The 27,927-nt window shown below is 65.4% G+C and overlaps 1 protein-coding gene across 1 annotated transcript; it reads left to right on the top strand.

The window, feature by feature from the left end:
* Positions 1 to 1,497: 1,497 nt before the first annotated feature.
* On the top strand, positions 1,498 to 25,979 carry Arid3a (AT-rich interaction domain 3A). Its single transcript, XM_026414018.2, has 8 exons — positions 1,498 to 1,880; positions 2,588 to 2,909; positions 16,633 to 16,705; positions 19,084 to 19,267; positions 19,360 to 19,607; positions 21,067 to 21,363; positions 22,400 to 22,498; positions 23,015 to 25,979. Exons 1-8 carry the CDS (start codon positions 1,498 to 1,500, stop codon positions 23,209 to 23,211), a joined length of 1,803 nt encoding a protein of 600 aa, XP_026269803.2. The 3' UTR covers positions 23,212 to 25,979.
* Positions 25,980 to 27,927: the final 1,948 nt, after the last annotated feature.

Here is a 27,927-nt window from a genome sequence, read left to right as displayed (position 1 = left end):
AAGGATACCGGAGGAGGGGTGCTGGGCTCCTGGTGACTGAGGAGTTCCCTGGGTTAGCAGCTCACAGACGCAGCCAGCTGCTGGGACCCCTGTTGGCCTGGGGGCTGCCCGGGCCTCACCCCTGGGCGCACCTGCCCCTGTGGACCTGGGAGGAGGGTGTAGAGCTGTGCCTTCTGTACCCCATCCTGAAGGGAGGTTGGAGCTCTGTCCCCGCCCTGTCCCAGTGATGCCATCGGGGCTTGTTGGGTTCTGCCTGGTGTTTTATTGGAGGCTTGGGCGGGTGGGGTGTGGCCTGGTGGGTGAGGGGCCAAGGTGGGACCTGGGTCCTGGTGCTCACCACTGCCAGGTCCTGGGACATCCCTGCAGGAGCCCTCACAATTAAGAGTTGGTGGAGGGGCAGCAGGACCCCTGGGAGGGGAGCTGGGCAGGTGTGTGGCATTCTGGGACATTTGCCCCACCTGGGGCCCCCAGGGGCTGGAAATTTCAGGTCCCTTACCCCTGCAGAGAGCACGGCACAGGGAAGGCTCTGACGTCACCTGGACACAGGTCCAGATCCTGTGCTTGGTGTCCTGCGGCACAGCGTTGCTGAGCCTCTGCTGCCCTCATTTGTCACACACAACTCCTGGCTCCTCCTCTGGCACCTGGGTGGCCCCACTTCTGCCCACGTGAGGGTAGCAAGTGAGCTGGGCACTGCTGCCACAGTGTTCTCAGGTGGAGGGGCTGGGGTGCTCATGGGGAGGCCGTGGGAGCAGGCGTGGGAGGCTGGGCTGGGCTGGGCTGCTGGAGGCAGCACTCCACCTGGGCCAGCTGTTGTCTCCGTTAATCTGAGAACCGGGATGCTGGGGCCCCTCTGGGCGTGGGCAGCACCTGGAACTCAGAACCAGAACCCAGAACCTGCCTGGACTCTGGGGTCTGGAGCTGGTTATAGCCAATCAGAGGCCAGGAATGCCTAGTCCCCTCTGCTCTGCTTATGAAGCAATAACCCAGGTCTCCAGGTGGACATAGTTGGGGACAGTGTGTTTCTTGTGGCCGGGATAGGAGGGGTCCCTGAGACCCCTGGAGTCCGGTGTGGGTGACCCCGGGAGCCAGGCCTGCAGGAGGGAAGATGGGGGAGATGGGCGTGTTCCCTGGCCTCCAGGGTTGCACCCTGGTGAGAGCAGGTGTGAGAGCAGAGCTGGGAGGAATCTCGGGAAGAATGGGGCCAGAGGCGCTCAGACACAGTCTCACCCCCCGTCTCGATAACCCCCAGGTTTCTGAACACACGTGAATGAGCCGCTCGCCAGCCTTGGCACCCAGGACCCCCCAACCCACCATTGGCATGCCCCACCAGCCTTCAGCCTGAGCCGGCGGCCCCCGCCCCCGCCCCCCGCCACCCTGCACTGTCCCGGCTCCCCGGAGGCCCCCACGCTGCAGTGTGGCCGGGCCCCCTCCCCGCCGGGGCCACCCCCGCCACCCACCCCTGGTGCCCGGGGTGGTGGCGGCCTGGCCCGCAGGGCCATGAAGCTGCAGGCGGTGATGGAGACCCTGTTGCAGCGGCAGCAGCGGGCACGCCAGGAGCTGGAGGCCCGGCAGCAGCCGCTGCCTGAGCCCCCCACTGGACCCCGGGCTCGGGCCCCCCTAGATGAGGACAGAGAACCTGAGAATGCCCATATGCAGCGGGCACAGATGGCCGCACTGGCTGCCATGCGGGCTGCTGCGGCCGGCCTGGGACATCCACCCAGCCCTGGGGGCTCTGAGGACGGGCCCCCAGGCTCAGAGGATGAGGACTCGGCCCAGGAGGGGGCTCCGGGCTCCCCAGCCCTGCCTGGGCAAGGCGGGGAAGGCTCCAGACACACTGAAGATGCCACGCACTTGGAGGACTTGGGCTCCGATGAAGACCTGTGAGTGGTGTCCTGAGCCTCACCTCCTGCAGGGAGGGCACCCTGGGGTTCCGTCATGGAGCAGGGGTGGTTGAGCACATGCCTGTGCTGGGGGGCAGGCTTGAAGGAGCGAACGCTGTCCTCCTGGGCAGCAGCCCCTGGCGGTGTGCATCCTCAGTGTGGGGGGTGCTGTCACACCTGGAGCTGGACACTGGGAGTGTGTCCAGTGTGACTGAGGGCCTGGCTGTGGCTGCAGCATCCCAGCCATGGGGCAGGTAAAACCTGCAGCCAGGCTGGCCTGTGTGGAACACACTGCCCGGGTCTCCGCAGGGCCCACTCCTGGCAGGGAGGTGTCTCTGAGACCCTGTTGGTCTCAGGGAGCCCACAGTGTTCTGGGGTCCTCACCATGGGCAGAGCAGATGGTGCCAGGCCAGGGATGCGGGAAGGCAGGCGGGTGCCAGGGCCAGCCTTGGGCAGGAGTAGTGCTCCCCAGGCAGGGAGAGCGCCAGGGTCAGGCAGGCCCAGCAGAAGGAGCAGCCTCGGCCAAGGCCCCGGGCAGAGCCGCTCAGGTTCTCCTGGAGTTGGGAACTTGGGGGCATCCTGGGCGCCCGCAGACTGGGCAGGCCCTATGGGCAGGGGCCTTCCCTCCCACTTTCAGGGGGGAGACAAGGTTGGGCGGAGGGAAGGAGCCATGTCCTGCTCTCTGACCTGTGCCCTGTGCCCCCCAGGAAGCCGAAGTGGGAGGAGGAGGAAGAGCTGGAGGAAGACCTGGCTGACGAGGACGAGGATGAGGACGACTACGAGGATGAGGGAGATGAGGAGGAGGAGGGGCTGGGCCCCCCAGGTCCCGTGGGCCCGGGCTCTGCCGGTCTGTTTCCACGCAAGGCCCAGCCAGCCCAGGCCTTCCGCGGGGAGGGTGCTCCCAGGGCACCAGGCGGCCCTGAGCGGCAGGGGCCCGGCCCAGCCCACCCCGGAGGGGCCGCCCACTTAGGGCCCCAGCTGCAGCCGCCAGACCCCGGGGACTGGACCTACGAGGAGCAGTTCAAGCAGGTGGGCTCTGCGGCTAAGTGCGGGGGTGTGGGGTGCCACGGGCCTTCGGGTTGGCCGTGACACCATGGTCAGGCCCCCTGGGCTCAGGTTCCTGTGGGTGCCACCACCCAGATTCCTCGGCGTGGCCAGGGGGTTGGACCAGCGCGGTGACGTGGGCACCGGGTGTGGGGAGCTGTCTGGGAGCTCTGCAAACTCCACTTTCCCCGACAGACACGCCCCTGGGGGCCCGGCATGGGCAGGGTGGGCAGCTGGACGAGGCTGGCAGCCTCTGTTGTCAGTGAGCATTGGGGTGGAGCCGTGGGGCTGGGTGACCCGGACGGTGGGTGTGTGGCGGGGAGTCCATCTCTTGAGAGCTGGCTGGGGGGTGGCCCTGGCTGTGGTGGCAGGAGACTGAGAGCCTGCCCAAGAGGTGGCCGAGGGTCCCTATTGGCTGCCCTGGGTGCCTGCCGAGGCCGCAGGAGCCAACACGTGCCATGACTGTGGGTGGACAGTCGGGCCTGGGGCTGAGCTGACAGGGGCTCTTATGGATGCCAGAGGAGCTTCCTGGGCCCTGCGAGGGGTGGAGGAAGCAGGGGCGGCCCTGGCCCTTCCCGCAGGCCAGGCGGCCAGGCGACGGGGCCAGAGGAAGTGGCCTGCAGGGGTCCTTTGAAGTCGGGCCACGCTGGGCTGGGCAGATGGAAACCAGATGGCGGCCGGCTGCCGGCTGGGCTTGCATTCCGGCCCTTGGCCAGCTGGGCCTTGCCCCGACCTCCGGGTGCGTCCAGTGGAACCCCAACCCTGGGCTCCCAGCAGGGGCCACCACAGGAGGTGACCTCACCCTCCCAACACCAGGCTGCCTGCCTGGAGGCCTCAGGGGGCACAGGGGCCTGGGGGGCGGCTGCTGGCCAGGCCCACTGTGCGCGGGGCAGGAGAGCCCCAGGGCAGGTTCAGTGGTCAGGAAGCTGGCAGATGCGCAGAGACGTCGGTGGTGGCTGGGTGAGGGAGGCAGGGAGGCAGGGACAGAGCTCCGGAGGGTCCGACCTGCCCCACCGTCTCACTGGCTGGGTGTCCTGGCCTCAGGCTCTCGGTCCTGGTGGAAGTCACTCTTGTTGGGTGTGACCAGGCCCCACCCCCCTGGCACCTGCCCAGGGGCCCTCAGGGTGTCGGGGTATCCCAGAGACACTCTGCCCTGGGACCAGGAGTTCAGCTGGCCCCTGAGGTGCCCCTCCCTGAGCAGTGCCTCCCCAGGGCAGGGGTACTCTGCAGAGAACTGAGGGACGGTCTCTGGGTGCTCTGGGCCTGGCCCCTGGGGAGCCTAGGCCCGTGCGCCCTGGTCAGGCACCTCCACCCCTCAGGGTCACGTTCCCTGACCCCAGAGCCCTCAGTGAGCTGGGAGCGGAGGCTGGCCACCAGAGCCGTGGTCTGGCTTGTCTGCGGGACCACCCCATCTGGGCCAAAGGTGCCTCCCGTAGCAGAAAGCTGCTAAGGGGACCCCGAGGCCCGACAGGGAGGCACCTCGGCGTCTCAGGGCCACGGGCTTATGACACCTGCTACGTGGCAGGTACCCGGGGACTGTCCTCAGGGACAGCGTTCAGGGTGGAGGTGCTCAGTGACGAGTCTGTGGGCACCCAGGTGGCGGGGTGGGACTGCTCCTGGCAGGGTTGGCCCCTCAGGAGGTGACGCCTGGCCTGAGCCGGGGGGACACGAGGAGCATGTCCACGAGAGGGCCGAGGCCCAGCGTGGCGTGTGAGGGGTGAGGTGCCACCCTGGAACTGGAGGGTGCTGGGCACACCGGGCCGGCCCTGCAGTCCGGGGACTCAGCCTCCGCCTGTCTGTGGCAGGCCCAGGGGCCGGTGCAGCCTCCTGCCCAGCCGCTGGGCACCTGCACAGCTCGTGTCCACAGCAGCCCAGGCCCCGCTGGCCCGACAGATGTTGGGCCCCGCCGGCCGTGTTGACTCTGGCCTCCGCCCCACTCCCTTCCTGGCACGTGGCAGCCCTGGCCGGCTGGCCGCCGCTTGGCACCGGTCTGCTGCTTCCTCCGGGTCTTGGCAGGGCCCGGGGCAGACTCTGCCTGCAGATCCTCGACAGCTGCCGGTCGGCCGGGGCCTGTGGGTCTGGGGGGCGGCCAGGCGGGGGAGGGCGGTTCCTTGAAAACTGGGAGCCTGGCTGGCCGAGGGAGGCTGGCCGGCCGGAGCTGCTGCGGATTGGGCTGCGTCACAGACAGAGACTGGGATCTCAGCCCCTTGGCATTGGACGCATGTTGGGTGGCCTCTGGTCACCAGGTGGCCATTTTACACGGGCAGACCTTGGCTCCAGATCCTCAGCCACTTCAAGGTCTGAACCTTGAGTCCCAGAAACTCCTGCGGAGGCCGAATCGATTCCAAAAGCAGGGAAACTGACGCAGCTTTGTGGGGATTGTATTTCCAGAGAGACACAACTCCTCCGTGTGCAGCTCCATCGCCCCAAAATGGGCCTGGTACCCTGAGCTGCTGTCCCCAGTGTCACCATCCTGCCCCAGCCCTGCACCGTGGGTCCACGTCCATCTCTGGACCCTCCTGTCACTGGGTCCCACAGGGGCCTTGTGTGTCTGGTGCCCACCGAGTGTGAGGTCCTCAGGTCCGTCCACGTTCCACTGTCCCCTTGCTCCCGCCCTGGCCAAGGATGTTCCGGGTGGACGGGCTGTGGCCTTCGCCCAGGGCACTTGAGCTGACCTGCCCTGGCTGGGTGATGGACGCCTGTGTCCGTTTCTCTGGGGTGTGTGCCGGCGTCAAGTTGCTGGGTGTGGGGGCGATTCTGTCTGCGGTGGGGAGGGCAGTGAGGGGAGGCTGCCTCCCCAGCCCCAAGTGAGGCTCCGGGTCTCACCTGCACCGCCGTCAGCGGCTTTGATTTCCAGAGAGGGTTCTAGCTGCCCTGGTGGGGTCGAGTGGCATCTCGCCGTGTTTTTTTGTTTGTTTGTTAATTCTTTTTTTTTCCAATGCCTTCATTTTATTAATCTTTATGAGCTGCTGAGGATCGAACCCAGGGCCTCGCACGTGCTAGGCGAGCTCTACCGCTGAGCCCCAGCCCCGTCCTCACTGTGGTTTTGATGTGTGTGGTACGTCGGGTTCTTCCCCCCGTTGGCCGTCCACACAGACTCAGTAAGGCCAGTACCGTGCACGGCACTGACACGTAGGTAGTGGTGAGCCGAGTCCCTGCTCTGTCCAGGAGAGGGGCTGCATGAGCCCGTGGACGAGGAAACCAAGTCTGCAGCCATGCCGGGAGGGTGCACGCCCCAGGCCCCAGCAGGTGGCTCCAGGGTGGGCAGGGCGGGGGCCAAGAGCGACTGGGGTTCAGAGGAGAGACCAGCGTGGTTTCCCCCATCTGACCAGAGGCCACGAGCCAGGCGGAGGTCAGCGTCACCCTCATGTTCAGACCTTGGGACCCGGCACCAGACACCCCCTGGAGCTGAAAGCTGGACGGGCCAGGTGGGCCCCGCCCCGAGAGTCTGGGGCCTGGGCTGTAGCACCCTGGTGTCCCGTGACCTGTCTGACTCGCAGCCTGTCCTCTGTTGCCCTCTCGTGTCTTGGCTCAGCCACAGGCTGTGGCAGCTTGGAGTGAAGGCTGTGACGGTGACCACAGCAAGAGGTAGCCCCGGGGGTCCCGCCTGGCATCCGGCCGTTTAGAGGTTGTGAGGCAGAGCGCACACCCATCAGTGCCGGGCACCGAGCGCCTCCCAACCCCTTTTATTTCATTTTGCGACCCTCCTGCCTCAGCCTGCGGACTGGCTCAGGTGACAGGAGAGCACTGTCCTGCTTCACTGTACGTTTGTCAGGTCTACTTGGGGCCCCAGAAGGAGACCCAACAGCATTTTCTCTTCTTTGTCTTTCTGACGGTGCTGGGGACTGAGCCAGGGTCTGGGCGGGTGAGGCCAGCCCTCGACCAGCTGAGCCACCTCCCCAGCCCCCAACAGCATTCTTCAAGGGGAAAATGGAACTTTCCCCTGGAGGCTGGGGGCTCTGACCTCCTGGGCCTCTGCTGCCCTCGCGCCTGGACTCCAGCCTGGGTCTGAGGCGGCTCCTGGGGCAGCAGCCTTTGCCCGTGCTGAGCCTGGTTCTGCTCCCCAGGTCCCAAGCTGCTGGCTGTGGTGGACTTCCTCCTGGGGCTGGACGCCAGCACAGGGGCCTGCTGCCCTGCTGACCGCGGTCCTACAGGACCGCGGGAGCCTCTCTCTGTGCTCAGCAGAGTTACAGGGCTGGGTGGGGCAGAGCTGGGAGGCAGGTGGACAGGTGACCTGGGGCTTGAGGGATCCAGAGCTGGACCCAGCCTGGGGCCAGGGCTGGGGTGGAGGACAGGGTGTCGGAGTGCCCCAGCTGGACAAAGCAGGGCAGGGCCCGATTCTGGGGCCCGGGGCTGGACGTGAGGTGGGTCAGGCACGGGGAAACCGGGAAAACTGGGAAAGAGTGGGACGGGGCTCCTGGGCGGGGTCCGCCCGAGGGAGGGAGGGGGCGTGGAGCCTCCTTGGAGTCCCTGGTCAGCGGTGGTCAGCAGCGGCAGGGAAGGCTGGCTGAAGCAGCCTGTGGGTGGGGTACGGTGGGCATTTCCCAGGGGCGGGCTGAGGCAGAGGCCAGGGCGCTGGGCACCGGGTGCTAGGCAGGAACTGGTGAGAACCGGGCGCAGCTTCCCGCAGGCTGGGCCAGCCCAGGAGACCGGCAGGGCAGGTGGCCAGGAGCCCCTCGGCGGACAGCGTCTGCCTCATCAAAGCTGCTGTGGCTGCTGGCACAGGGCCAGCTGGGCTGTGGCGGGCACGGGGAGGATGCCCGCCCACCATCCCCTGGCACAGTGCCCTGGCCCGTGCCAGCCCTGGGAACCGCACTGACTCAGCCGGAAGCACCTTATCTGCCCCTGAGCCACCACCCGGCCACTGGGTCACCGCCGCAGGGTCACTGTCGAGGCCTGGCTCCCTGTTCTGTGGCTGCTGCCAAGCGCCTGGCCCCACCCACCCCACGCTTTCTAATAACACACGCGGGCACCGAGGGAGCGGTGCCCGGCGGGCAGTGGATGTGGTGGGCAGCCGGAGCCTCCCCAGGCCTTCCCACCCCACCCCAAACGTGCTGGCTGTGCGGGTCTCGGGCCCAGGTCTCTGCATGTGCCAGGTCCTGGTCGTGCGCCTGTCTCCTTGGGTCACAGTGGTGCCCACTCAGAGGGTGTAGACCTCTGTGGCCACCTGGCGCAGCTCGGTGCCCATGTCTGGGTGTACGTGTGCTCACGTGCCCCTGGTGTGCCCGAGAGTGTTGGGCCTGAGAAACAGGCATCACACCGGGGCCTGATGGCCTTTCTCCTGCCCCTGTGGGGTGTCCAGCTGGGCCAGGTTTGCCCCCACCCAGGGCCCACCTCTGAAACTGTCCAGCCCCTAGATTCTCTGACTCAGTTCCAAGCCACATGGGCCCAGAAGCCGCCTGGAGCAGACGCTGGGCCGCGAGGGGGGCCCTGAACCTCTGCAGCTGCCCGGCGACTCCACCTCTGGCTGGGAGGCCTGGGCCAGGCCCCGTCTAGCTGCCCGCTTCTCCGGGGGGCAGGGCGGGTGCCGGCCTGGTGGGTGGGCACCCGGGACAGGGGGCGGCCCGCCCCTTCTTCCCTTGCCGGGCTGTGCACGGCAACAGGACAATTGGGGTCACGGGGTTAAACGGTAACTAATCTCTGACCATTGAAGGTTTGGCGCAGGCCGCGGCCTTGCCCCGTCTACGGGGCTGGGCCCAGTCTGTGGGGCTCAGAAGGATGGCAGGGGGCAGGTGGGGCTGGCTCCTCCCACTGCCCTGGCAGGCCCTGCCCAGCAGAGTGGCCACACTGAGGCCCTCGTGTCCTGGGTGACCAGCCCCACCCCCGCGTCCTCCCCAAACCTCAGAACGGCCTCCTCGGGAGACAGGCTCTCTGTGGATGTGCACGTTAAGATGCAGGCGCAGGGTGGCCCCGTGCCGTGGCAGCTTACAGGACCACGGAGCAGACGGGGTGACGTGGCCACCAGCCAGGGTCCCTGGGTCCCTGACACTTGGGGATGCAGGAAGCAGGCTCCCTGGGGCCTTGGGGCAACGTTGGCCCACCCTCAGCAGGACTGGACACTGCCCCCCGGGAGGGGGAAAGGACAGCTCGGGGGTTTCCAGCTCCAGGTTCTGGTCACTTGTCACACAAAAATTCAGAGGGCCTGGCCCGCCACAGGTGCTCAGGGAGCCTGGCCCTGGGGTGAGTGTGGGGGGGGCGCTGCAGACCTCGAGGCCACAGGCCGCCGGAGGCCTCTGCGGGCCCTTGTTGGGGTTGGTCAGGGACAGGGACCCCCCTCTGCCAGTGGGCTGCAGAGGGCTGGGGCAGAGCTGCTGGTGCTGTGTCGGTGCCCACGTGTGTCTGAGCCTCGTCCTTCCACAGGCGATGTGGAGTGTCGGCTGTGTGCCGGCTCTTGCTGGGGACAGGCCAGAGGGCCGTGCCAGCCAGGCAGAGGGCGGGACTGTCTCCGGCCATTATCTCCCAGGGTGTGCCTGTGTCTGGGTGGACGGGCGTGGTCCTGTTTGTCTGAGTGCCCACGTGCTCTGCCTGGAGTCTCTGGACGGGCCATCTGTGGCCCTGTGGCCCTGGTGTGGCGCCCAGCCTCCCCCGGGGCCTGCCTTCGGTCGTGAGTCTGCTGGGCTCTGAGCACCTCCCGCCCCCCGCCTGCCCTGGGCCTGGCCACCCTCGTCTGCTCTGCCTGGTCCCGGGCCTTCCCTCACGGCCAGCCGCGAGCCTCTCGAGGGTTCCTGGTGGGGGCTGGAGACTGGCGGCTGCCCAAGGCCTCACAGGTCCCACGTCACCACAGTCCTTCCACACTGCATTCTCTCAGGCAGGTGGCTCTGCCGGTGGGGGCACACAGTCTCCCTGCCCTCCAAGGGCCCTACCTGGGCCCTCGGCTGTCCCTCCCTTTCCCCCTCCAGCCCATCCTGGCGCCCAGTGACAGGAAGGGGACCGAGAAGCCCGGCTGAGGTCACCTCTGTGGTCGTGACCTCTGGGCGCCAGTCCCCGTGCTGCCCCAGCCCCAGGCCCCTGGCCGGCACGTCCTCTTCGAGGACTCAGGTCTCCCCATCTGTAAAATGGGATGGTGCCGGGAGGCCTGCCGGCCACTGTCACGGTGTCACTGTCACTCTGGTAACTGCCACTTTCCAGTCGTCTGCCCCAGCTTTAGCTCCGGTACAGAAGGGCCAGGCAGCTGGGCATTGGCCCCTGTCCAGTGGCCACTATACCTGGTCCCTGTCCTCTGCCTTCCCTGTGACGTTGTGGCCCCGGGTCCTGGCGGGGGGCTGGGTGCTGGCCATGCCCTGGGCAGCTCCCCTGAGTTGGGGTCTGGTGGAGGAGGCCCTGGGCCCAGGCCACGCCTCGAGGGCTGCTGGGCCTGCCCGTCCTGGGTCGGCCTCGTCCCTGTCCTGGGGACGTGACTGGTGGCCAGGGCAGGGGCTGGGAGCCACTGTGACTCTGACAGACGTTCAGGACTCACTGACCGCCAGGCGGTCCCTCCTGGGGCCTTCTGGGGCGGGCGGGTCGTGGAGGGAGGTGGGCGCGCTCTTGGGGTCAGGGTTCTCTGGGCCTGACGCCTGTGGACAGAACGCTGGACCCCACCGAAGCTCTGGGCTCCGTTTCTGGGCGGGGGGGAAGGTCCCCACAGCTGGGTCTGGGGGCCCGGGCCCCCTGTGCAGTGTGTCCCGGGAGCAGCTTGGAGGAGGGGTTCTGGGTCGGTGTCTCCCTCCTCGGAGCGTGAAACTGCTGCCTGAGTGGACACCGGGCACCGGGCGTCTGTTCCCGAGCCCCAGCAGGAGGCCAGGGGCTCGGACCTCGTGGTGCCTCTGGGTCTGCACCTACAGAAGGGAGCCCTCAGCCCAGGGCCGCTCAGGGGCGGGGGCTTCCCCGGCCGCCAGCGTTGGGCGTCATGGTGTGCTGCCCGGGGGGATAGCGCCCTCCTCCTCGGCAGTCTTCCTAGAAGTGTCTGCCCTGCTGCCCGGGTGCCACCGCGTGGGCCTCAGCGTCTCTGGCTGTGGAGAGGGCTGGCCACCCCGGCCTCCACCCACCCATCTTCCAGAGCGTCTAGTGCTCTCATCTGTCCCTGTCTCCCACCTGGGTGCTCCAGGTGCACCCTCTGGCCCTTCGCAGATGAGGAGACTGAGGTTCCAGGGTGGCTCCTGATGACCAGGAAAGAAAGCAGCGTCTGGGGTCGGTGCCCTCCCCCGGGTCTTGTGACCCGGAAACCCAGAGGAGCCCCTGGAAGCGCCGTCTCCATGGGTCAGGTGGCCGGGTCATTTCAGGAGCACTATTAATATCTGCCTGGTGGGTGGGGCGCCCTGTGTGTTCACGGGGGCCTCGGGCCGCTGGGGGTGGGGGTGGCGGGCAGCCAGATGTTTCTGCCCTGCCCAGAATCACTTCCCCAATTTCCTGCCAGCCCGAGGAGGCCGCGCTGGGTGCAGAGCTGACGGGAAGCGAAAGGGCCCTGGGCCCAGGCTGGGCGGGGAAGCCCCGGCTGGTCAGGTGCATCCAGAGGCAGACCTGTGGCCAGGCAGAGCCCGAGAGGGCCCCCAGGTCCCGCCTGCTGTTCTGAACCCAGCCCAGCCGGCCCCGGTCCTCGAGGGCCGGCCTCTCTGCGGACCCCCAGCCTGGCCGTCAGTTCCCCACAGCCTGTTTGATCTCTGCGTCCCCCGGCGGCCTGGGCTCCTTCGTGGGCACCTGTCTGCCGGGGACACCTGTGTGCCCAGGGTCAGCCCCAGCACACAGAAGTGCTCCGAAGAGACTGTGGAGAGGCGGTCTGTGGCCCTCCTGGCCCAGCCCTGCGGCCAGCAGTCACTGTGGCCATGGCCCTCACTGGCCCCTGCTCCCTCCTGGGAGTTTCCAAAATGGGAAGAAACCCTGAGACTTGAAATCCCCGGGTCCCGCTGGGCCTGCTGCTGCAGGGACCCAGGGACCCCAGGGCCAGCTTCCATCCCCTGATCTCAGGGACCCGACCCTCCACGGTAAACCAGGGACCGGCAGGAGGGGCTGCAGGGCCTGCCCCCCCACACACCATGGCCCCCCGCCATTCATTCCTCGAGGGGTGTCCCCTGGCCACGTCCCTCAACCCGGTTGCCAGACACCAGGGACTCCTGCCTGGGTTTCCCTGAGGTAACGTGGGCACCAGGGTGTGGGCCTGATGTCCCTCCCACTGTGGTGTGGGCTGGCCGGGCCTGGCCCCTGCACCAGGTGCCCAGGTCGGGTGGCCACGGCGGAGGGGCTGCACTGCCAGCCTGGACTGGGTGCTGGGAAAGTGGGGCTCCCTCTCCTTCCTCTCTGGTGGGCACCTGCGGGAGGCCAGGGCTGGCTGGCACCCACAGACCCCGAGGCTGGGTGGGCGGGCAGGTGGGGGAGCCAGAGGGAGAAGCAAGGCCCCAGGGAAACTGTCGGCCGTGGCGTCCTGGCGGGGGTCGGGGAGGCCGCCAAGAGGCCCGTGGACAGTGGTCTTTTGGGTGGGGTTTCACGTCGGCACGTTTATTCTCAGAAGCGAGGCCCCGCCCCTGCAGCGAGCTTGTCTGCTGTGCTCAGTGTCCCCTGGGTCTGCGGAGCTTCCTGCCTGCCCCGGGTCCGGTCCTGAGGCCCTCCGGGTACCTGGGCAGGGCCAGGTGGGGGCAGCTGAGTCAGATCCGATCTCGGTCCCCGTTCTCTCTGAGCGTTTTCAGCCCTTCTCAGCCCGCGTGGGAAGCGGTCTTTGCCTTCTCGTCAGCCACGCGGAACCGTGTGAAAGGCACCTTGTTGGAGATCCCCCCTCCCACGGCCCGGCCTCCCCCAGGCCTCCCACCCTGGACATCTGCAGGCCGTCCTCCTGGGAGCTCTGACCTGGGACATTTGGGCCGCTTCTGGGTTTTTCCTGATTCTGGTGGCTGAAGGGGACCAGCCTCTGGGGCTAGAGCAGGCCCCGCCTGAGTGTCCTCGTTCCTGGGGTCCACCCTCCTGGCCAAGGCCTTGCCCCCCAGGCAGGGCCCCATGGACTTTGGAGCCTTCGGGGACGGCAGGGGGGCCGAGCAGACACCGCGGGGGGCAAAGGTTCTGTGGGGGCCCTGGCCCCTCCCGTGGAGCCGCCCAGGCCCCTGGGAGCCTGGGAACTGGCACAGCTGCCCGGTGGGGCCCCGCTGGGGACTGACTTGGCGCCATTCTGCTGGGCGACCTCAGGTGGCCGGCCCTGCACTGGCCTTGGTCACTTGGTGGGTTTTCTGCAAGTCTCAGGGGTCTGTCCCGGGACTTTCCTTCTGCCCCCCAGGCCTAGGGGGCTGGGGGCTTCTGAGCCAGGTCTGAGCCTGGGACTCCCTGGAGGCCCCTCCTGCAGCAGCTGAGCCCCACCTCTGTCCACTGTGAGGTGGCTGAGGGGTGGTCAGCCAGGCCGACAACTTCAGTGACCTGAGCAGGACCTTCCTGCTTTCTGGGCCAGGGCGGTCTCCCCCTGCCTGTCCTCCAGGCCACACCTGAGCTCTGGGACTGCTTTCCAGCCCCCCCGCCTCCTCCCCATGCGCCCAGGGCAGGGTGTCGGGAGAGAGGAGGCCTACTGGCTCTTCACCGGCCCTGTCTGTGTGTCTGAGTCCCTGAGGCAAGTACCCAGAGGGAAACTTAAGCAGAGGAAAGGTCAGGCCAAGGAGGGGCCAGGAGATGGGCAGCCTGCCTCTGAGGAGTGGGAAGGAGGGAGCCTGGAGGTCTGAGACCTGCATTCCAGACTGCGGCAATAGCTAGTGCAAAGGTCCTGCGGTAGGAGCAGAGGGGAGGCCCAGGGGCGCTACGAAGGGCCAGAGAACAGGGAAGGACCCTAGGGCTGCTGAGTGGAGGAGGGGCCCCTCAGTCTTACTCCTGTCCTCAGTTGTTCTTCTGAGAAGCGGGCAGTGCTGGGGACACTGTTGGTAATTATCGACCCACCCATGCCAATAAGGAGGGAGGAAGCCACCCCAGGCAGGAGATGCCCGTGGGGACCCTGTGGCCCAGAAGGAGCCAGGGAGGGAGGGCCACCCCATCCCCAGGACAGTAGAGATGGGCGCCCTGCCGTCAGTGCACACCCCCAGTGGCCTCTGCCTGGCCCTCCAGGCTTTGAGCCTCCTGGGGCAGGGCAGGAGGGCCCAGGGTCACCTGCAGCCTAGAGCGGCCGGGCTTGGTGAGTGAGCATCCTGAGCACCGTGGCGGGCGGCCTGAGGCTGGACCCAGGGAAGCAGACAGAGGTCCCTGGGGTCCTGGGGAGGCTGGACCAGAAACCCGGCCCATGAGCTCGTCAGGGGCCAGGAAGGGGCCGTGAGCCCTGTGACACTCGTGCTGGACTTGGGAGGGGCAGGTGTGGGGGCAGCCGTGGGTGGAGGCTTGTCTCTGGGTCAGCAGCCTGGGGTGAGGCCCGCAAGGTCCAGCTGCAGTTGGGTGGTGCTGCTTATCTCAGCCTCTGCCTGGAAGAGGCTCCAGCGCCGGCCCAGCCTCCCTCCAACGGGGCTGTGGGCTCTGGAGGGGCCACTGCCGACTTCCGGCCTTTCCAGAGGGGCAGGTCCACCTCAGCCTGGGTGTCCGCTTGGCAGTGTCGCCTGGGGCCTTTCCAGGGGGCTGCTGGGCCACGGGCCAGGAGGGTGCCCTGGACACTGTCCCCTGGGTCCCCACCAGCTGACCCAGGCGGACATGCCCAGCAGGGGAGTGGAACTCGGGGCCAGAGCCCTATAAAGCTGGGCAGCAGCCTTTGTTGACTGCCCACAGCAACGGCCTTTTGAAGAGGCCCCCCCATGGGCAGCTGAGGGTCTGCACGTTCCCTTTATGGCCTGGAATCAATGCGCAGCTCCATGGGGGTCTGACTGCCCTGCCGCTGACCACTTGCCTACCAGGTGGCCTGGAGGCTGATGGCCCTGCCCCCTCCCCACCCCCCCAGCTGCTGCGGCCTGGGGCTCTTTCCTGGGGTGTGAGGTCCATGGCTGTCCCCAAGCCCAGGGCAGGGGCTTGTGATTGGGCCTTTGTGGTGCTGGGGATGGACCCGGGGCTCTGTGCGTGCCAGCTGGTGCTGTCCACTGGCCCTAAGCCACTGAATTTTTATCGCATGCTTTTCTTCAAGAAAAATGGGGAAACTGAGGAAGGAGGCCGGGCCTCTTGTGGGGGGTGGGCCCCCACCTGACTAGGAAGGGCCTCTGGTGTCCCGGGGCTGTGGTGGCAGATGACCACCACCTGGGGGCTCGCGGCAGCAGGAATTTCCTTTTCCTCAGTTGGGGAGGCTGAAGTCGGTCGGGGCTGGGCGGTGCTGGACGGCCTCCCAGGCTCCAGGGAGCCCTTCCCGCCTGGCCCAGCCCCGGGGCTCCAGGGTCCTGGCCTGTGGCCTGTGTTAGGGCCAGGGCAGGCCAGTGTGGCCCCACCGTATGCAGTGACCTCCGTATGAGCCCCTGAGGTGGCGGGGGCTGTGAGCTTCGGGAGCCCGGTGCCGGGTCCTCGGTGGCAGGCCTCAGGCCCCTTGGCCTCCGTGCGTCTTGGCTCAGCTTGCAGTGTCGCAGCCGGAGAAACCCCGTCCACTGGGGGTTCGTGGGCCACTGCTGGGTTCTGGGCCCATGCGGACACTGGGCCAGGGCAGACCGGACCCCAGACCCAGGACCAGCCCAGCTTACAGGCCCAGCCCCACGTGGACACGTGCACGTGCCCAGCATCGTCCCACTGTAGCCAGCCACGTCTACCTGCAGGCCCCGCACCCCTCAGGCAGCCGGAGGGAAAGGGCCTCCCTGGCCACCATAAATCAGCACAGGAATGCGGGCCGGCCAGTCTGGCGCTGGCCGGGGTGGGGCGTAGACAAAGGCCCAGCTGCTGGCCCTCTGCTTGGCCTCCGCCACCCAGGGCAGAGGTCTGGGCTGGAGGCACCACCACCCCTTTCCGGAAGGCCCCCCTCATCTCCATTATACAGATGGGGAAACTGAGGCCCAGAGAGGTGTCGGTTGGCAGAAGGGTGGCCAGGCATGTCCTGGGGACAGCACTGTGCTTTGGCCATGCTCTGGGGACCTAATGACAGATGGTCCTCCCTGGGCCTAATGGGTGGTTTCAAGGCCCCCCGCAGCCAGCCAGGCACATTCCCAAGCTGAATCTGAAGCCTGGTGTTTGCTTCTGCCCCTCCTCAGCAAATTGGCCCCCTCGCACTGCACCTTCTAACCATGTCTGCCTACTGCCCCCGCATAGCGCGTACCCCTGCCCACCCACAAAACCCCACCGGCTGGCCAGCGGGGCCAGGGACCCCCGTGTCCCAGAGGGTCCCCCACGTGGGTTCCTCCCTGGCCGAAGCAGCAGGATGGAGCGGGAGGGTCTCTGGGCCAGCAGGCCCCGGCACTCCCAGGCGTGCCCCTCGCCCGTGTGCAGGCCTCGGTCTCCCTGGCTGCCAGACATGCCTCTGGGGAGCAGAGTGCATGGGGCGCCCAGGCCGCGGGAAGGGTCCCAGGCCGGGTGTCTGGTGACCCCTGTGAGCTCTGGTGCTGAAGGGACCTTGGGAATGGCAGGGGGACAGGTGACCTAACCCCGAATCCAGAGGAGGAGAGAGGGGACGCGGGGGACGCCGCCGTGGCCTGCAGGGTGCTGCCTGCAGGGCTGTGCGAAGGGATTCCCGCTTCCAGCCCCAGGTGAGCTGGGGCCGCCTGCTCATGTGCGTCCCCCTCCTGGAACCAGGGCCCCCAGCTGTCTAGGACAGCCCTGCAGGGCGACAGGGTCCCTCTCCTGCCGTCCGGCGCCCACTAGCCCGCCCCCTCTGCCCCTGCAGCTCTATGAACTGGACGGGGACCCCAAGAGGAAGGAGTTCCTGGACGACTTGTTCACCTTCATGCAGAAGCGAGGTGAGTCCCTGCCCGGGCCGTGGAGAGTTCCCGGGCTGCAGGTGGCCCCCCTGGGCTCTCAGCTGGGACCCAGGAGGGGCCTGATGGCAGAGGCAGGCCCAGCCCTGGGGTCTGGCCAGGAAGCAGCGGGCAGGAGAAGGCCTGCGTCTCCCTCACACCCCTGGTACTGGCCCAAGTGCCTCTGCAGCCATGACCCCTGATCCCCCTGGGTGGACGCCCACCTGCGAAGGGCCTCCTGACCTCAGCCCTGAGAAGAGGGGGTGACGAGAGGGGAGGGCCGGCCACGGGCAGTTCTGGACTGGCGCCCGGTGGGGAGGCAGAGACCCTGACCAGAGGCAGGCGGCTCCCCAGCTCCAGGCTCAGGCCCGGGGACAGGAGTGGGGGGACTAAGTGTCTCCAGCAGCGGCCTCCACAGCCGGACCCTCTGCCTGAAGTGGCCAGTGGGCAGGCAGAACCTGCTCTTGCCCCCTGAGCCCTGGCCAGCTGGATGGGGTCCTGCCACAGGGTGGGCTCCTGGAGCCCTGGACAGCCCCTGCTTTTCAGGGGAAGAAAGGCCCAGAGAGTTCCGCCGGCTCCCGGCTCAGGGCTGTGGCCCAGGGCTGGCTTTGTGTGGGCCTCTGCCGGCTTCTGTAAACACAGGCCACCAGGCCCTGCCACCGGAAGGGCAGGGGAAGGGGGGCCCAGCCTCAGACCTCACTGCCCGGCAGCCTGGGGTTAACCCCTCCTGTGCCGGTGGGAACTCAGGGTGGTCCCGGGGGGGGGGGCCCTGTGCGTTATCTGAGGCCAGCTTGGCCGTAGCTGGCCAGAGAGATGGCCCCTCCGTCGCTATCACCCCGTTCACACCTGCCTGTGCCCCACCCCCACACCCCAGGGGCTCGGGTCCCCCAGACCCAGAACCACACTCTGCCCCGGCCCTGGTGCCCCTCCCCAGTGCCCGGGCAGACTTGTCCCCCACTCTGCACCCTGGACAGCGTGACCTGGATCTCCCGCCCCTTCTTTACTCCAATCAGAGCAAGAATGTTTATTTTCCTGCCTCAGAAAGGAAAAACCTCCAACCGAATTTCGCCCAGAATTTACTGGGGGCTGAGAGGGAGGGGAGGTGTCCTGTCTGCACCCTGCCGCCTCCCTGGCCGTCCGTCCCCGCCCTCCGCGTCTCTGCTGGGCCTGCTCCTGGCGGAGACCGGAGACGAGGGTGTGGCTGCCTCGCTTAGCCCGTGAGGCCCTGAGCAGGGCAGGGCTGAGCAGAGCAGCCGGGACTCGGCTTGTCCTCTTACCTCCCTTTGGGGCTGAAAAATGGAATTTGGGTGCCATGGTGCCTCTAGGGCTCCCCCTCCTCCACCAGCCAGGTTCCCCGTCCCACTTTTTTTATTTTTTATATTTTTGGTTGTCAGTGGGTTTTAATTTTTATGTTGTGCTGAGAATCGAACCCAGTGCTTCACACGGGGTAGGGAGTGCTCTACCACGGCCAACAGGCTCCAGCCCAGTTCTGAGACATGGTCTCGTTAAGTTGCTCAGGCTGACCTCAGACTTGGGGACCTTCTGCCTCGGCCTCCTGAGTTGCTGGACAGCAGACGTGTCCCACGGTGTGCAGCGTCACTGGGAGTTGGCAACTTGGAAAGGCCTGGGAGATGCTGGGCCCAGGAGACAGAGTGCTAGTGTGTGCCCAGGGTGGGTGGGCTGGGCCCTGACTCCAAAGGGGGTCATGCCCTGCAGTGGGGCTGCTGGTCACTGAGTCCCTGCTGGGTGCCAGGCTGAGTGACCCCGTAAGGCAGGACGGCCAACAGGCCCCAGCAGGAGATGACCTCTCCCCAGCCCCGTTCCAGAGGTGGGTGTGATATGAGGGGCTTGGCCTGCCCGGGGCTGGGGGCGAGCCAGGCTTGAGGCTGGAGGATGTGCACAGCCCTGAGCAGCCAGGTGGGCAGAGGGCAGCAGGGGCCAGTCTGCAGCAGGCTGTGGGCAGAGGAGGTTGGGCAGGCAGTGGGTGCAGATGGACCCTCCCTGGGCTGGCCCCCTCCTCCTCCTCTGCCCGCAGACCGGGCTGGCTAGCCTCCCTCACCCACCACCTCACCTGCAGCTCTGCCATCTACCAGATGGGAGGGCCCCTGGGGACCCAGGCCCAGTTCTTCCAGTTGGAGATGAGTCTGCGACCCTCACACGTCCCCCAGGGTGGCCTGTGGCCTCGGGAGGTCAGTGCTGCCCCAGAGCCGAGGCAGAGCTGTCCCCCATGCTGCAGGGGTCTGGCCAGAGGCGACAGTCCCGAGGGGACCTGGGGCCAGGTCGGCGACCTGTGTGGCCTTGGGGACGGGGGTGCTCCTGGCCCCCGATGCCTGGGGTGTGACCGTGGCCGCCCGCCCAGCTCACCACGCGCCCACCTACAGGCACGCCGGTGAACCGGATCCCCATCATGGCCAAGCAGGTGCTGGACCTGTTCATGCTGTACGTGCTGGTCACGGAGAAGGGCGGCCTCGTGGAGGTCATCAACAAGAAGCTGTGGCGCGAGATCACCAAGGGCCTGAACCTGCCCACCTCCATCACCAGTGCCGCCTTCACCCTGCGCACCCAGTGAGTGGGCCGCCCGGCGCGGGGGCCTGTGGGCAGCCGTCCCGGGGCCCCGGGGGCCTGGACGGAGGTGCCACCCTGTCCCCTGCCCACAGGTACATGAAGTACCTGTATCCCTACGAGTGCGAGACGCGGGGCCTCAGCAGCCCCAGCGAGCTCCAGGCCGCCATCGACAGCAACCGCCGAGAGGGCCGGCGCCAGAGCTTCGGGGGCTCGCTCTTCACCTACTCTCCGGGCGGGGCCCACAGCACGCTGTCCTCGCCCAAGCTGCCCGGGCCCTCCCTGGGCCTGGCGGCCAGCACCAACGGCAGCTCCATCACCCCGGCCCCCAAGATCAAGAAAGGTAGGGGCCACCTGGGGCTCTGTCCAGCTTCACCTGGGGTCTCTGCTGTCTGGACAGCCGTGACGAACCCCTACAGGGACACGGAAGAGGGCCGCTGTCCTCACGTGCAGTGCCCAGGGCAGACCCACACCCAGCCCACGGACGTCTCTGGTCAGTCCTGACCTCCCAGTTCTTTGCCAAAGCAGACATGACACATCGAGCACGATTTTCTCATCTCTGCCCACGGCAGACATTACCAACAGAGCGTGCTCCTCCTGAGCCCGCACACCCCTGGTCGGGGCAGCCTGCGGACTGGCCCGTGACAGACGTTACTAGGCCATCACTATATTTTTTCCCTCTGAGCTTTGGAGTCCCTCTCGACACTGTCCCAGCAGACATCGGCAAAGGGACGTGTCATCCGTCACCTTGACCCTTAAACCGTCTGGGAAGCTGTTGTTAGATGCCCCTGGGCAGGTCACTGTCCCTCTCTGAGCTGGCTTTCCTCATGTGGAAAGAAGGGGAGATGATCTCTGTGGGGTCGTCAGGAGCGCGTGGTGTGCAAGGGCTGGTACGGCTGGCGAGGCGCACGGGCCTGAGGCTGAGCCACGGTCTCTCCCCTGCTGAGCCTCCGAGTCCTTCCTCACGCCTGCCCGGGGCCTGGGGACCCCCACCGGTTCCCGTTTCCCACCTGCCTGCCATGCAGGCTGAGGACCCTTCCTCCCAGGGTCGTCCTCACAGCCCAAGAGTGAGGCTGGACTGACCCCAGCTCATGCAGCCCTCTGTGGACTTGCTGCCTCGCAGCCTCAGGGGTCCCAGCCATACCTACGATGGCTGCCCAGCGCCCTGTCCAGGCCCCATGCCTGGGGTCAGGGAGACAAGGGCGAGGCAGAGATGGCGGTTCTGACCCGGGAGGTCCGCAGACACGGGGGAAGAGGGGCAGGGCGCTCCTGGGAAGGCAGCGTCTGTGTGGAGACCAGAGATTTCTGAGGCAGAAAGCACAGTGTCACCAAGGTCCAGAGTGGAGAGCCAGCAAGTAGAGGCAGCACCAGGTGGAGACTTAGAAAGAACTTCAGGGAGAAGACGCCAGGGGTCAGAGTGGCACCCTGGTGTGGGAAGAGGGGGATGTCTGCCCGCTGGTTCTGGAGCCAGGACTGCCAGCCGAGCCCTCACGGCTCTGCGGCTTGGGGAGAGCTTCTGTCCTGCTAAGTGGGTTTCCTCCGTGGACGTTGGCAGGTGCTTGGGACACTGGGGAGCCCCTGCCCTTGGTTCATGGCCAGACACGACTGCAGGGCAGCTGCTGGCATTGGAGGCGGCAGCCCACTGTCCCGGCGCGGGGGCCCTGCCGACAGTGGCCCTCTGGTGTCTGTCTTCCTGGGGAGGCTGAGCACCTCCTCTGTGAGGTGTCTGTCCACACCCTGCCTGGGTGGAGCGCGAGGCAGGCCCGTCTTCCTGACCACCGACTCCTCTCCTCTCTGTCTAGAGGAGGACTTGGCCATCCCCATCACGGTCCCTGGCCGCCTGCCCGTGTCCCTGGCGGGCCACCCGGTGGTGGCTGCCCAGGCCGCCGCAGTGCAGGCCGCGGCAGCCCAGGCCGCCGTGGCAGCCCAGGCAGCTGCTCTGGAGCAGCTTCGGGAGAAGCTGGAATCTGGGGAGCCCCCTGAGAAGAAGATGGCCCTGGTCACTGATGAGCAGCAGCGGCTCATGCAGCGAGCACTGCAGCAGAACTTCCTGGCCATGACGGCGCAGCTGCCCATGAGCATCCGGATCAACAGCCAAGGTACCCACCCAGCACCCAGGCCCTGTGTACTGAGGGCCTCTGAGCCCAGGCCCGCAGAGTGTCGGCAAGTCCCTAAGAAAAGGGCCAAGGGACCGGTGGGGGAGGGGCGGCTAGACAGTGAAGTCACATGAAACGCCGCTGGCTTCCTTCTCACTGGGGATCTGCAAGTGAACACAGAGATGTCACCACCTGCCAGAGTTGATTCCTTGACCAGGATATGGGGACATGGCCCCCTGGGTCCTGCTGGTGGGAGTGTGAAAAGGTGACCGACTATTTGGCAATCCCTTCTACAGTAGAACATGTCCTTGCCCCGTGACCCAGAGCTGCCTGCTGGTATCCAGAGCAGGGACTTGTGCAAGTGCACAAGCAGCTGCCCAGCGTGACAAGACGGCTCCTGGGCTTGCGGGCTCAGGCCCTGCTCTGCTCCCGCCTACCCGCGTCCCCCGCAGACTTTGAGCCCTCTGTGGATGACTTAGAGCACCTAATACAATGTAAATGCTGGGTATGTAGTTGTTACACTGTATTGTCCGGAGTCTGTCCAGGCATCATTTTTTTCTAGCGCTGGAGATGGAATCCAGGGACACTCTTAATTACTGAGCTATGCCACAGCCCTTTGGGGGAAAAAAAAAATATTTTGAGACAGGGTCTCACTAAATTGCAGAAGTTGGCCTTGACCATCCTCGTGCCTCAGCCTCCCCAGGGCCTGGCTCCAGTGTGCTGTTCTTCCCACTGTTTTCCATGCACAGTTGTTGGGTCTGTAGGTGCAGAACCTGTGGAGACAGAGGGCCAAGGACATGTCAGGGTGTGTGTGGTGGTCACCCTAAAGTAAGCCGATGGGGTCTTCTGGTGTCTCCTAAGATTCAGAGTCATGGAAAAAGCTAACTGTGGACAGTTCTTACCTTTTTGTTTCTGCTTGACAAATGCAGTCGTATATGTAGCTTAAGTGTGGCACCCACAGCCCTGAGAAGCCCAAGGGGGCTGGGGAGGACGCTGCCCACGTATTGTGGTCATCCTGACAGGTTTCTTCTCCCCACAGCCTCTGAGAGTCGCCAGGACTCGGCTGTGAACCTGATTGGCTCCAATGGCAGCAACAGTATCAGCATGTCGGTGGAGATCAACGGCATCATGTACACAGGTGAGTCCCGGCCTTGCACCACCTGGCCACTGCTCGCCTGGGCCATGGGCATCCCAGGTGGGCCCAGCGCTTCTGCTGTGGGGGGGGGTAAAGGCAGGGTCTTCCCCAGGGAGGCCGCAATGTGGTGTCCTCTTTCTTTGCGATGGGGGTCCCACACTTGGTTGGGTCTCAGACTGCTGGGCTCAGGTGGTCTTCCTGCCTCAGCCTCCTGGCGGCTGGACCGGGGCTTCTCACCACACCCACCAATCTCCTCTTTATTTCCTTTTTCCTTTTGGTGCTGGAATGGGAACCCCAGGCCTCCCCGGTGAGGGCGCTAAGCACTGGGCTGCACCCCCAGCCCCGGAAGGCAGGCCCAGGAGGCCACGGCCGGGGCTGGGGGCAGCTGTGGGGAGCTGCAGGGCGGGGCTCTGGCAGGGTCCAGAGCACCCCAGAGAGGGCGGAGAAGCTGACACTCCGCGGGTCAGAGCGCGGAGGTGGCCTGTCCTGCATGACATCTCTCTTTCCGTCCCCTGTCAGGAGTGCTGTTTGCCCAGCCGCCGGCCCCCACGCCTCCCTCGGCTCCCGGTAAGAGCAGTGGCGGCAGCAGCAACTCCGGCGGCGGCGGCGGCAGCCGGGGAGCATCGGGCGGGACCAGCGGCGGCGCAGGCGGCCAGGCCGGGCCTGCAGGACTGCCCGGGCCCCCCACCTCTACCTCAGATACCTCGCTGCCTTAGCCGCCCCTGCCGCCACCAGCGCCGCCACCACCCACGGAGCACGCCCTGCGGGGCCCTGCGCACCAGGAGGGTGCGCGGTGCGCGGGAGGGTGAGGCCCCCAGGAAGCCAGCCGACGCCAAAAAGGAAAGAAAATATATACATATATAAATATATATATATAAAGCAAATTTAATAAAACAGGGAGAACGGGGAACACGGGGAAGTCTCAGGTTTCAGACACCGAGAGGAACTGCCAGGACCACGAGGAGCCAGCCCCGGCGCCGGGGCGCGCTGTGCGCTCCGCTCCCTCGCCAGCCTGCGCCCGCGCGGAGCGGGACCCCTGAGCCACAGCCACTGAATTTGTTTTTTCCTGATGCTTTGGAAATTTACTTTCTTTCTTTTTTCTTTTTTTTTAAATAGCGATGTTCAGATTCTATAGGTTTTAAAAGGTTTCCGGGTTTGTTTGTAAATACTCTATTTTATTCTTGGGGAGGGGGGTCAAACTTTAGGAAAAGGAATATCTATATATCTATATATCTATATATTTGTGTTCATTCAGGGAAAAGGACTTGAAAGCAAACACACCAACCCGGTAATAACTGTATTCTCCCGGGGACGCGCGGGCTCCCGCCCCATCCCGTGGCCACGGACCGCTGGCCCGGCCACTCAGGTGCACTCCGGTGCGAGCGGCTGGCAGGGCGGCGCATGCGCCCTTCGTGGGCCCACTCGGGGTTCCCGGGACACCCTCCATGGTGCTGGCTCCAGCTGCCTGGCCTCAATTCAGGGACCTGGAACTCTTAACCAGGAAGTAGAAAGGGCCTGGAGCTTGGGAGGGGACTTCGCCGTGGCAGCCCCCAGGCTTCTGACTCAGGGACGAATATGCTGGACTCTCTTGCCTAAAAGGGCTATTTTGGGGACTATCCATGTGGGGGAATGGGGTGCAGCCGGGCCTAGCTCAGGGTGAGGATTTTGGGGCCACGGATCCCCAGCACCCCACCCCCACATTCTCATCTCTTTCCTTTGTCTTCTCTTCACCCGGTTTGCCAGGGGCTGGGGCTCCTCATGGTTTTACAGGGACAGTCAATAGAGGCCACGAAGGACCCTAGTCCACCCAGGTCAGTAGGTGTCCTCCGAGCCGGGCAGAACTGGGCTTCGCTTCTGCCACAGCCACGGGGGGCAGAAACTCATCCTTCCCCACCTGGGTTCAGGGAATGCCCCTGGGCGAGCTCAGCTCCCTGTCCCTGGAGCCTGCTGTCGCTCTGGCTGGGCCCAGGTGAGCCTGGGAGCGCTAATTGGGCCCAGGGCACCTGGCCTGCTGGGCCCCCAGACCTCAGGCAGGCTCCTGGCCTGGCAGAGTCCTTTCCTGTCTTTGAGAGGGAGGGAATCCTTTTCTTCCTAGGTCTCAGGGCCGTCGACAGGCCCCCCCCTCCCAGGAGGGGTGGGGCCCTCCAGAGCTCTTGGCTTTTCTTCTGGAAGGTTCTGCCTGCCTCATCTTGGGGGCAGGCATCTTAGCAGCACAATCATTCCTGGGAGTGGGGGTCTTTTTGTCCCAAGACTCAATCTTGCCCCCTCTCCGAGAACCATCTGGACTCCGTCCAAAATCTGCTCCTTCGGCCTCCTGGCCACAACTCTGCAGCCAGCGGCCTTGGGGGCTGCAGCCCCTTGTCCTGTGCCAGGGCCCCATGTGGGGACTGTCCACTGCACATTTCTTTCTACCTCAGGTCTGACTTTTGATGCCAAAAACTGGCCCAGTGGCCACCCAGGTACTCAGTGCGCGGGGCCAGGGCCACCTCCACCTGCCCCCTCAGGTGACGCGTGGGTGGTGTGCTGGTGGGGACCCACTTCGGGGTGTGTGGCGGGCCAGCTTTGCACGAGGACTGGATCCTGACTCAGGGACCTGGCCTGCCGGCTGCTCGATGCCTATAGGACCCTGGAGCCCTGGCAGCCATGTGTGGGAGTCTCTGGGACCTGTGTCCCCACAGGCAGGAGGGTGGGCCCTGAGTGGCCTGCCTGTCTCCTGGCCAGTCTGCTGGTAGGGGTTCTAAGGAGTGTCTTTCTGGGGCACAGCTCAGCACCCCATTATGCAAACATATGGAAGGGGTGACCTGCCAGGCCCAGGGGACTTGGGTGTGGGTACTGTCCACTGGCACCTGGGGTCTTGGGTGGGCACAGCAGGCAGGCTCCCAAACTCAGGGCGCAGGGGCTAGCAGGGTCCTGGAAGTGAGTGGGGCCCTGGGCGAGGCTGTCCCCCTGTCCACTGTGGCGAGGTCGGGGGGCATGGGGCCTCCGGGCGGTGTTTAGAGTTGTGGTTCTACAGTCGCACCTTTCTCTGACCGTTTGGCCCACCTTCCTTCATGGCTTTCCGTTGAATTTTGGCTTTTGCATTTTTTCTTGGCAAACACAAGCTCAGCCTTTCATCTCGAAGGTCAAAGTTTCAGTTTCTCGGGGGCTTGTCAGATGGCGTGCAGATCACGCCCAAACTCAGGTAAAGGGGAAAAAAATTAAAAAAAAAAAAAAAAAAAGTATAAACTGCTGTCTACCTCTGGCTGGGCCCCTGTCACACTGCGGCCAGGGCAGGGTGACCTGCATCTATCTCAGTTTTTGCAGAACATTCAGGTATTAAAAGGAAAAAAAAAAAAGGCAAAAGACAAAAAGACCCCCCAAAAAAGTGTGATTTTGAAATTTAAAAGAACACTGAAAGTTTACATTTTATAACATTATTATGCAGATTGTATTTAAACTTCAGAAATATTTAAGACAATTGTAACCATGTAAAGCTGATGAGATATTAAAACAAGACAAACTCTTCTGACTTTAACAGAAAAGTGTCTCCTGTGCTGTTTTTTGGGGAGCAGCGCCCTTGGCCAGGCCACGTGGGGTGGGCCGTCCTAGGGCGGGCAGTCTAGCTGCCTCCACCTTGAGTCTCAGGTTGGTGCCAGCAGGTAGAAGGTGCCGGCTACAGGGGAGTCCTGAACTGGGGCCTGTACCCCAGGGACCCTGGGCCATCACAGGTGTTTGGCATCCCCACGGGGTAGGTGCAGGCCACATTCGCTGCTCAGCCCCCCAGAGGCCCAGGACCCCGTTCAGGCCTACACATCCACTGTGCTGAGGGGGGGCCTGGTTTAAGCCATGGCTCAGAAGTGACTCCCTGGCCTCCCCCTGAGCTTTCACCTGGTCAGCAGGGGGCAGGGCCGGCCATAGCTTCTGGCCCCCAGCCCCAAGAGGCTCCCTGCTCCCTGGGTCATGTGACCGGCACCGCGTGGCGGGTGCCCTGCTTGCTGACTGGAGCCACGGTCCTATCAGTCTCAGGTCTGAAAATCTCCTTTTCGTCCTGTGTGACCCCGACACACACGGCCCCCTCCCGCACTCACCCACCAGGACGTCATCTGGGTCCTCTGGGCCAGGGAACGTGACTCCTGCCCCTGCCCTCAGGGACAGCCCAGCAGAAGCCGGCTGACACTGCTGGGGCTCCCTGCTCCCTGGGCCTCCCCTGGGGTTGGCTTTCCCTCCCAGGGCTCATTGCCAGCCTGACCCCAGGGTCCTGCTGGAGACCAGGCCTCGGGGTCCAGGTACCGCAGGTGTGGCCTCCAGGAAGCAGCGCCCGGCTGACCTCCCAGTTCACACTCAAGGGCAGCATGGCTAGGTGGGCAGGCACAGACTGGCCACCTGGTTCCCCTGCCCCCAAGTTCTGGCCAGGGCTGGCCTGGGCTGCACCCTCTCTACCCCCAGAGCCCTGGCTCCCGCAGTCACCTGAGGCCCATCTCCAAAGCCTGCTAAAGAGAAACCTACCCCTGCCACAAATCCATCTGCCACCACTCCCAGAGGAGGTTGGCCCATCAGTCCCTGGACCCCCAGGGAGATAAGGACAGGGATCAAAAACAAAAGGCCCCTCTCCAGCAAAGTGGAAGGTCCAGTCCTGCAGCTTCATTCCTCAGCCAGGTGCCTCAGGGAGGGAGCTGAGGGACCCTGAGGCCACACAGCCCGGGGGACACAGCCAGGATCCAGCCCCCATCCTCCCCAGCCCAGGGGTCAGCAGAGGCCAGGGGCTGGCTTGGTCTCAAAGAGGGGGTGGTGACTGAGTCACCTGTCTCCCTCTGCCCTCAGTGTGGACCAGGGGCTGCCCTGAGGACAGCTGGACCTTGCTGGTGTGGTCTGCGGTCAGGGTCGGGGGCGGGCCAGAGGGAGGGGTGGGTCTCAGCTCCAGTTTCCTGGGAGGCTGCCCCACCCCCACACTCCCAGCCTCAGAGGGAGGACAGGCGCCCAGCTGGCACCAAGATCGAGTAACTGGGTGGTCTGGGGACGCCCCCAAGTGTGGCTTTCATCCAGCAGCTCTGACAACTGGTCAGTCCTCATTCCAGGAGCCAGGCTGGGGGTGGGGTGACCTCTGACCCTGCAAGGCAGTCCAGCCAGCAGGTCCTGGAGGGGAGAAGGGAGGGCCACACTTGCCTGGCCTGTGAGGGGGATGACCGCAGTCCAGCTGCCCAGCCTGCCCTGCCAGACCATTGACCACAAGGGCCTCTTTTGGGCTTGGAGTGAGTCCACACACCTCTGACGGACACCCACAGGGCCTAAGATCCTGGAACCCAGGAACTCAGAGGCTCAGACTCCCCTGGGGACAGGGCCAGGGTGCCTCCTAGCCCTCACAGAGCCCTCTAAGCAGCACCCCAAGAACAACAGCACCCCTACACACAGGAGGGCATCTGAGGCCCAGAGCCAGGAAGTGACCTGCCCCAGGT

The sequence above is a fragment of the Urocitellus parryii genome, chromosome 3, assembly GCF_045843805.1.
Source record: "Urocitellus parryii isolate mUroPar1 chromosome 3, mUroPar1.hap1, whole genome shotgun sequence".
Classification (NCBI taxonomy): domain Eukaryota; kingdom Metazoa; phylum Chordata; class Mammalia; order Rodentia; family Sciuridae; genus Urocitellus; species Urocitellus parryii.
This window is presented reverse-complemented; position numbering and strand designations above follow the sequence as displayed.

Excerpts from the sequence above, each read along its gene's own strand:
- Arid3a (XM_026414018.2), top strand. The coding sequence starts at position 1,498 with ATGAAGCTGCAGGCGGTGATGGAGACCCTGTTGCAGCGGCAGCAGCGG. Across the intron at positions 1,881-2,587 it reads TTGGGCTCCGATGAAGACCT|GAAGCCGAAGTGGGAGGAGG; the intron begins GTGAGTGGTGTC and ends TGTGCCCCCCAG. Across the intron at positions 21,364-22,399 it reads CATCCGGATCAACAGCCAAG|CCTCTGAGAGTCGCCAGGAC; the intron begins GTACCCACCCAG and ends TTCTCCCCACAG.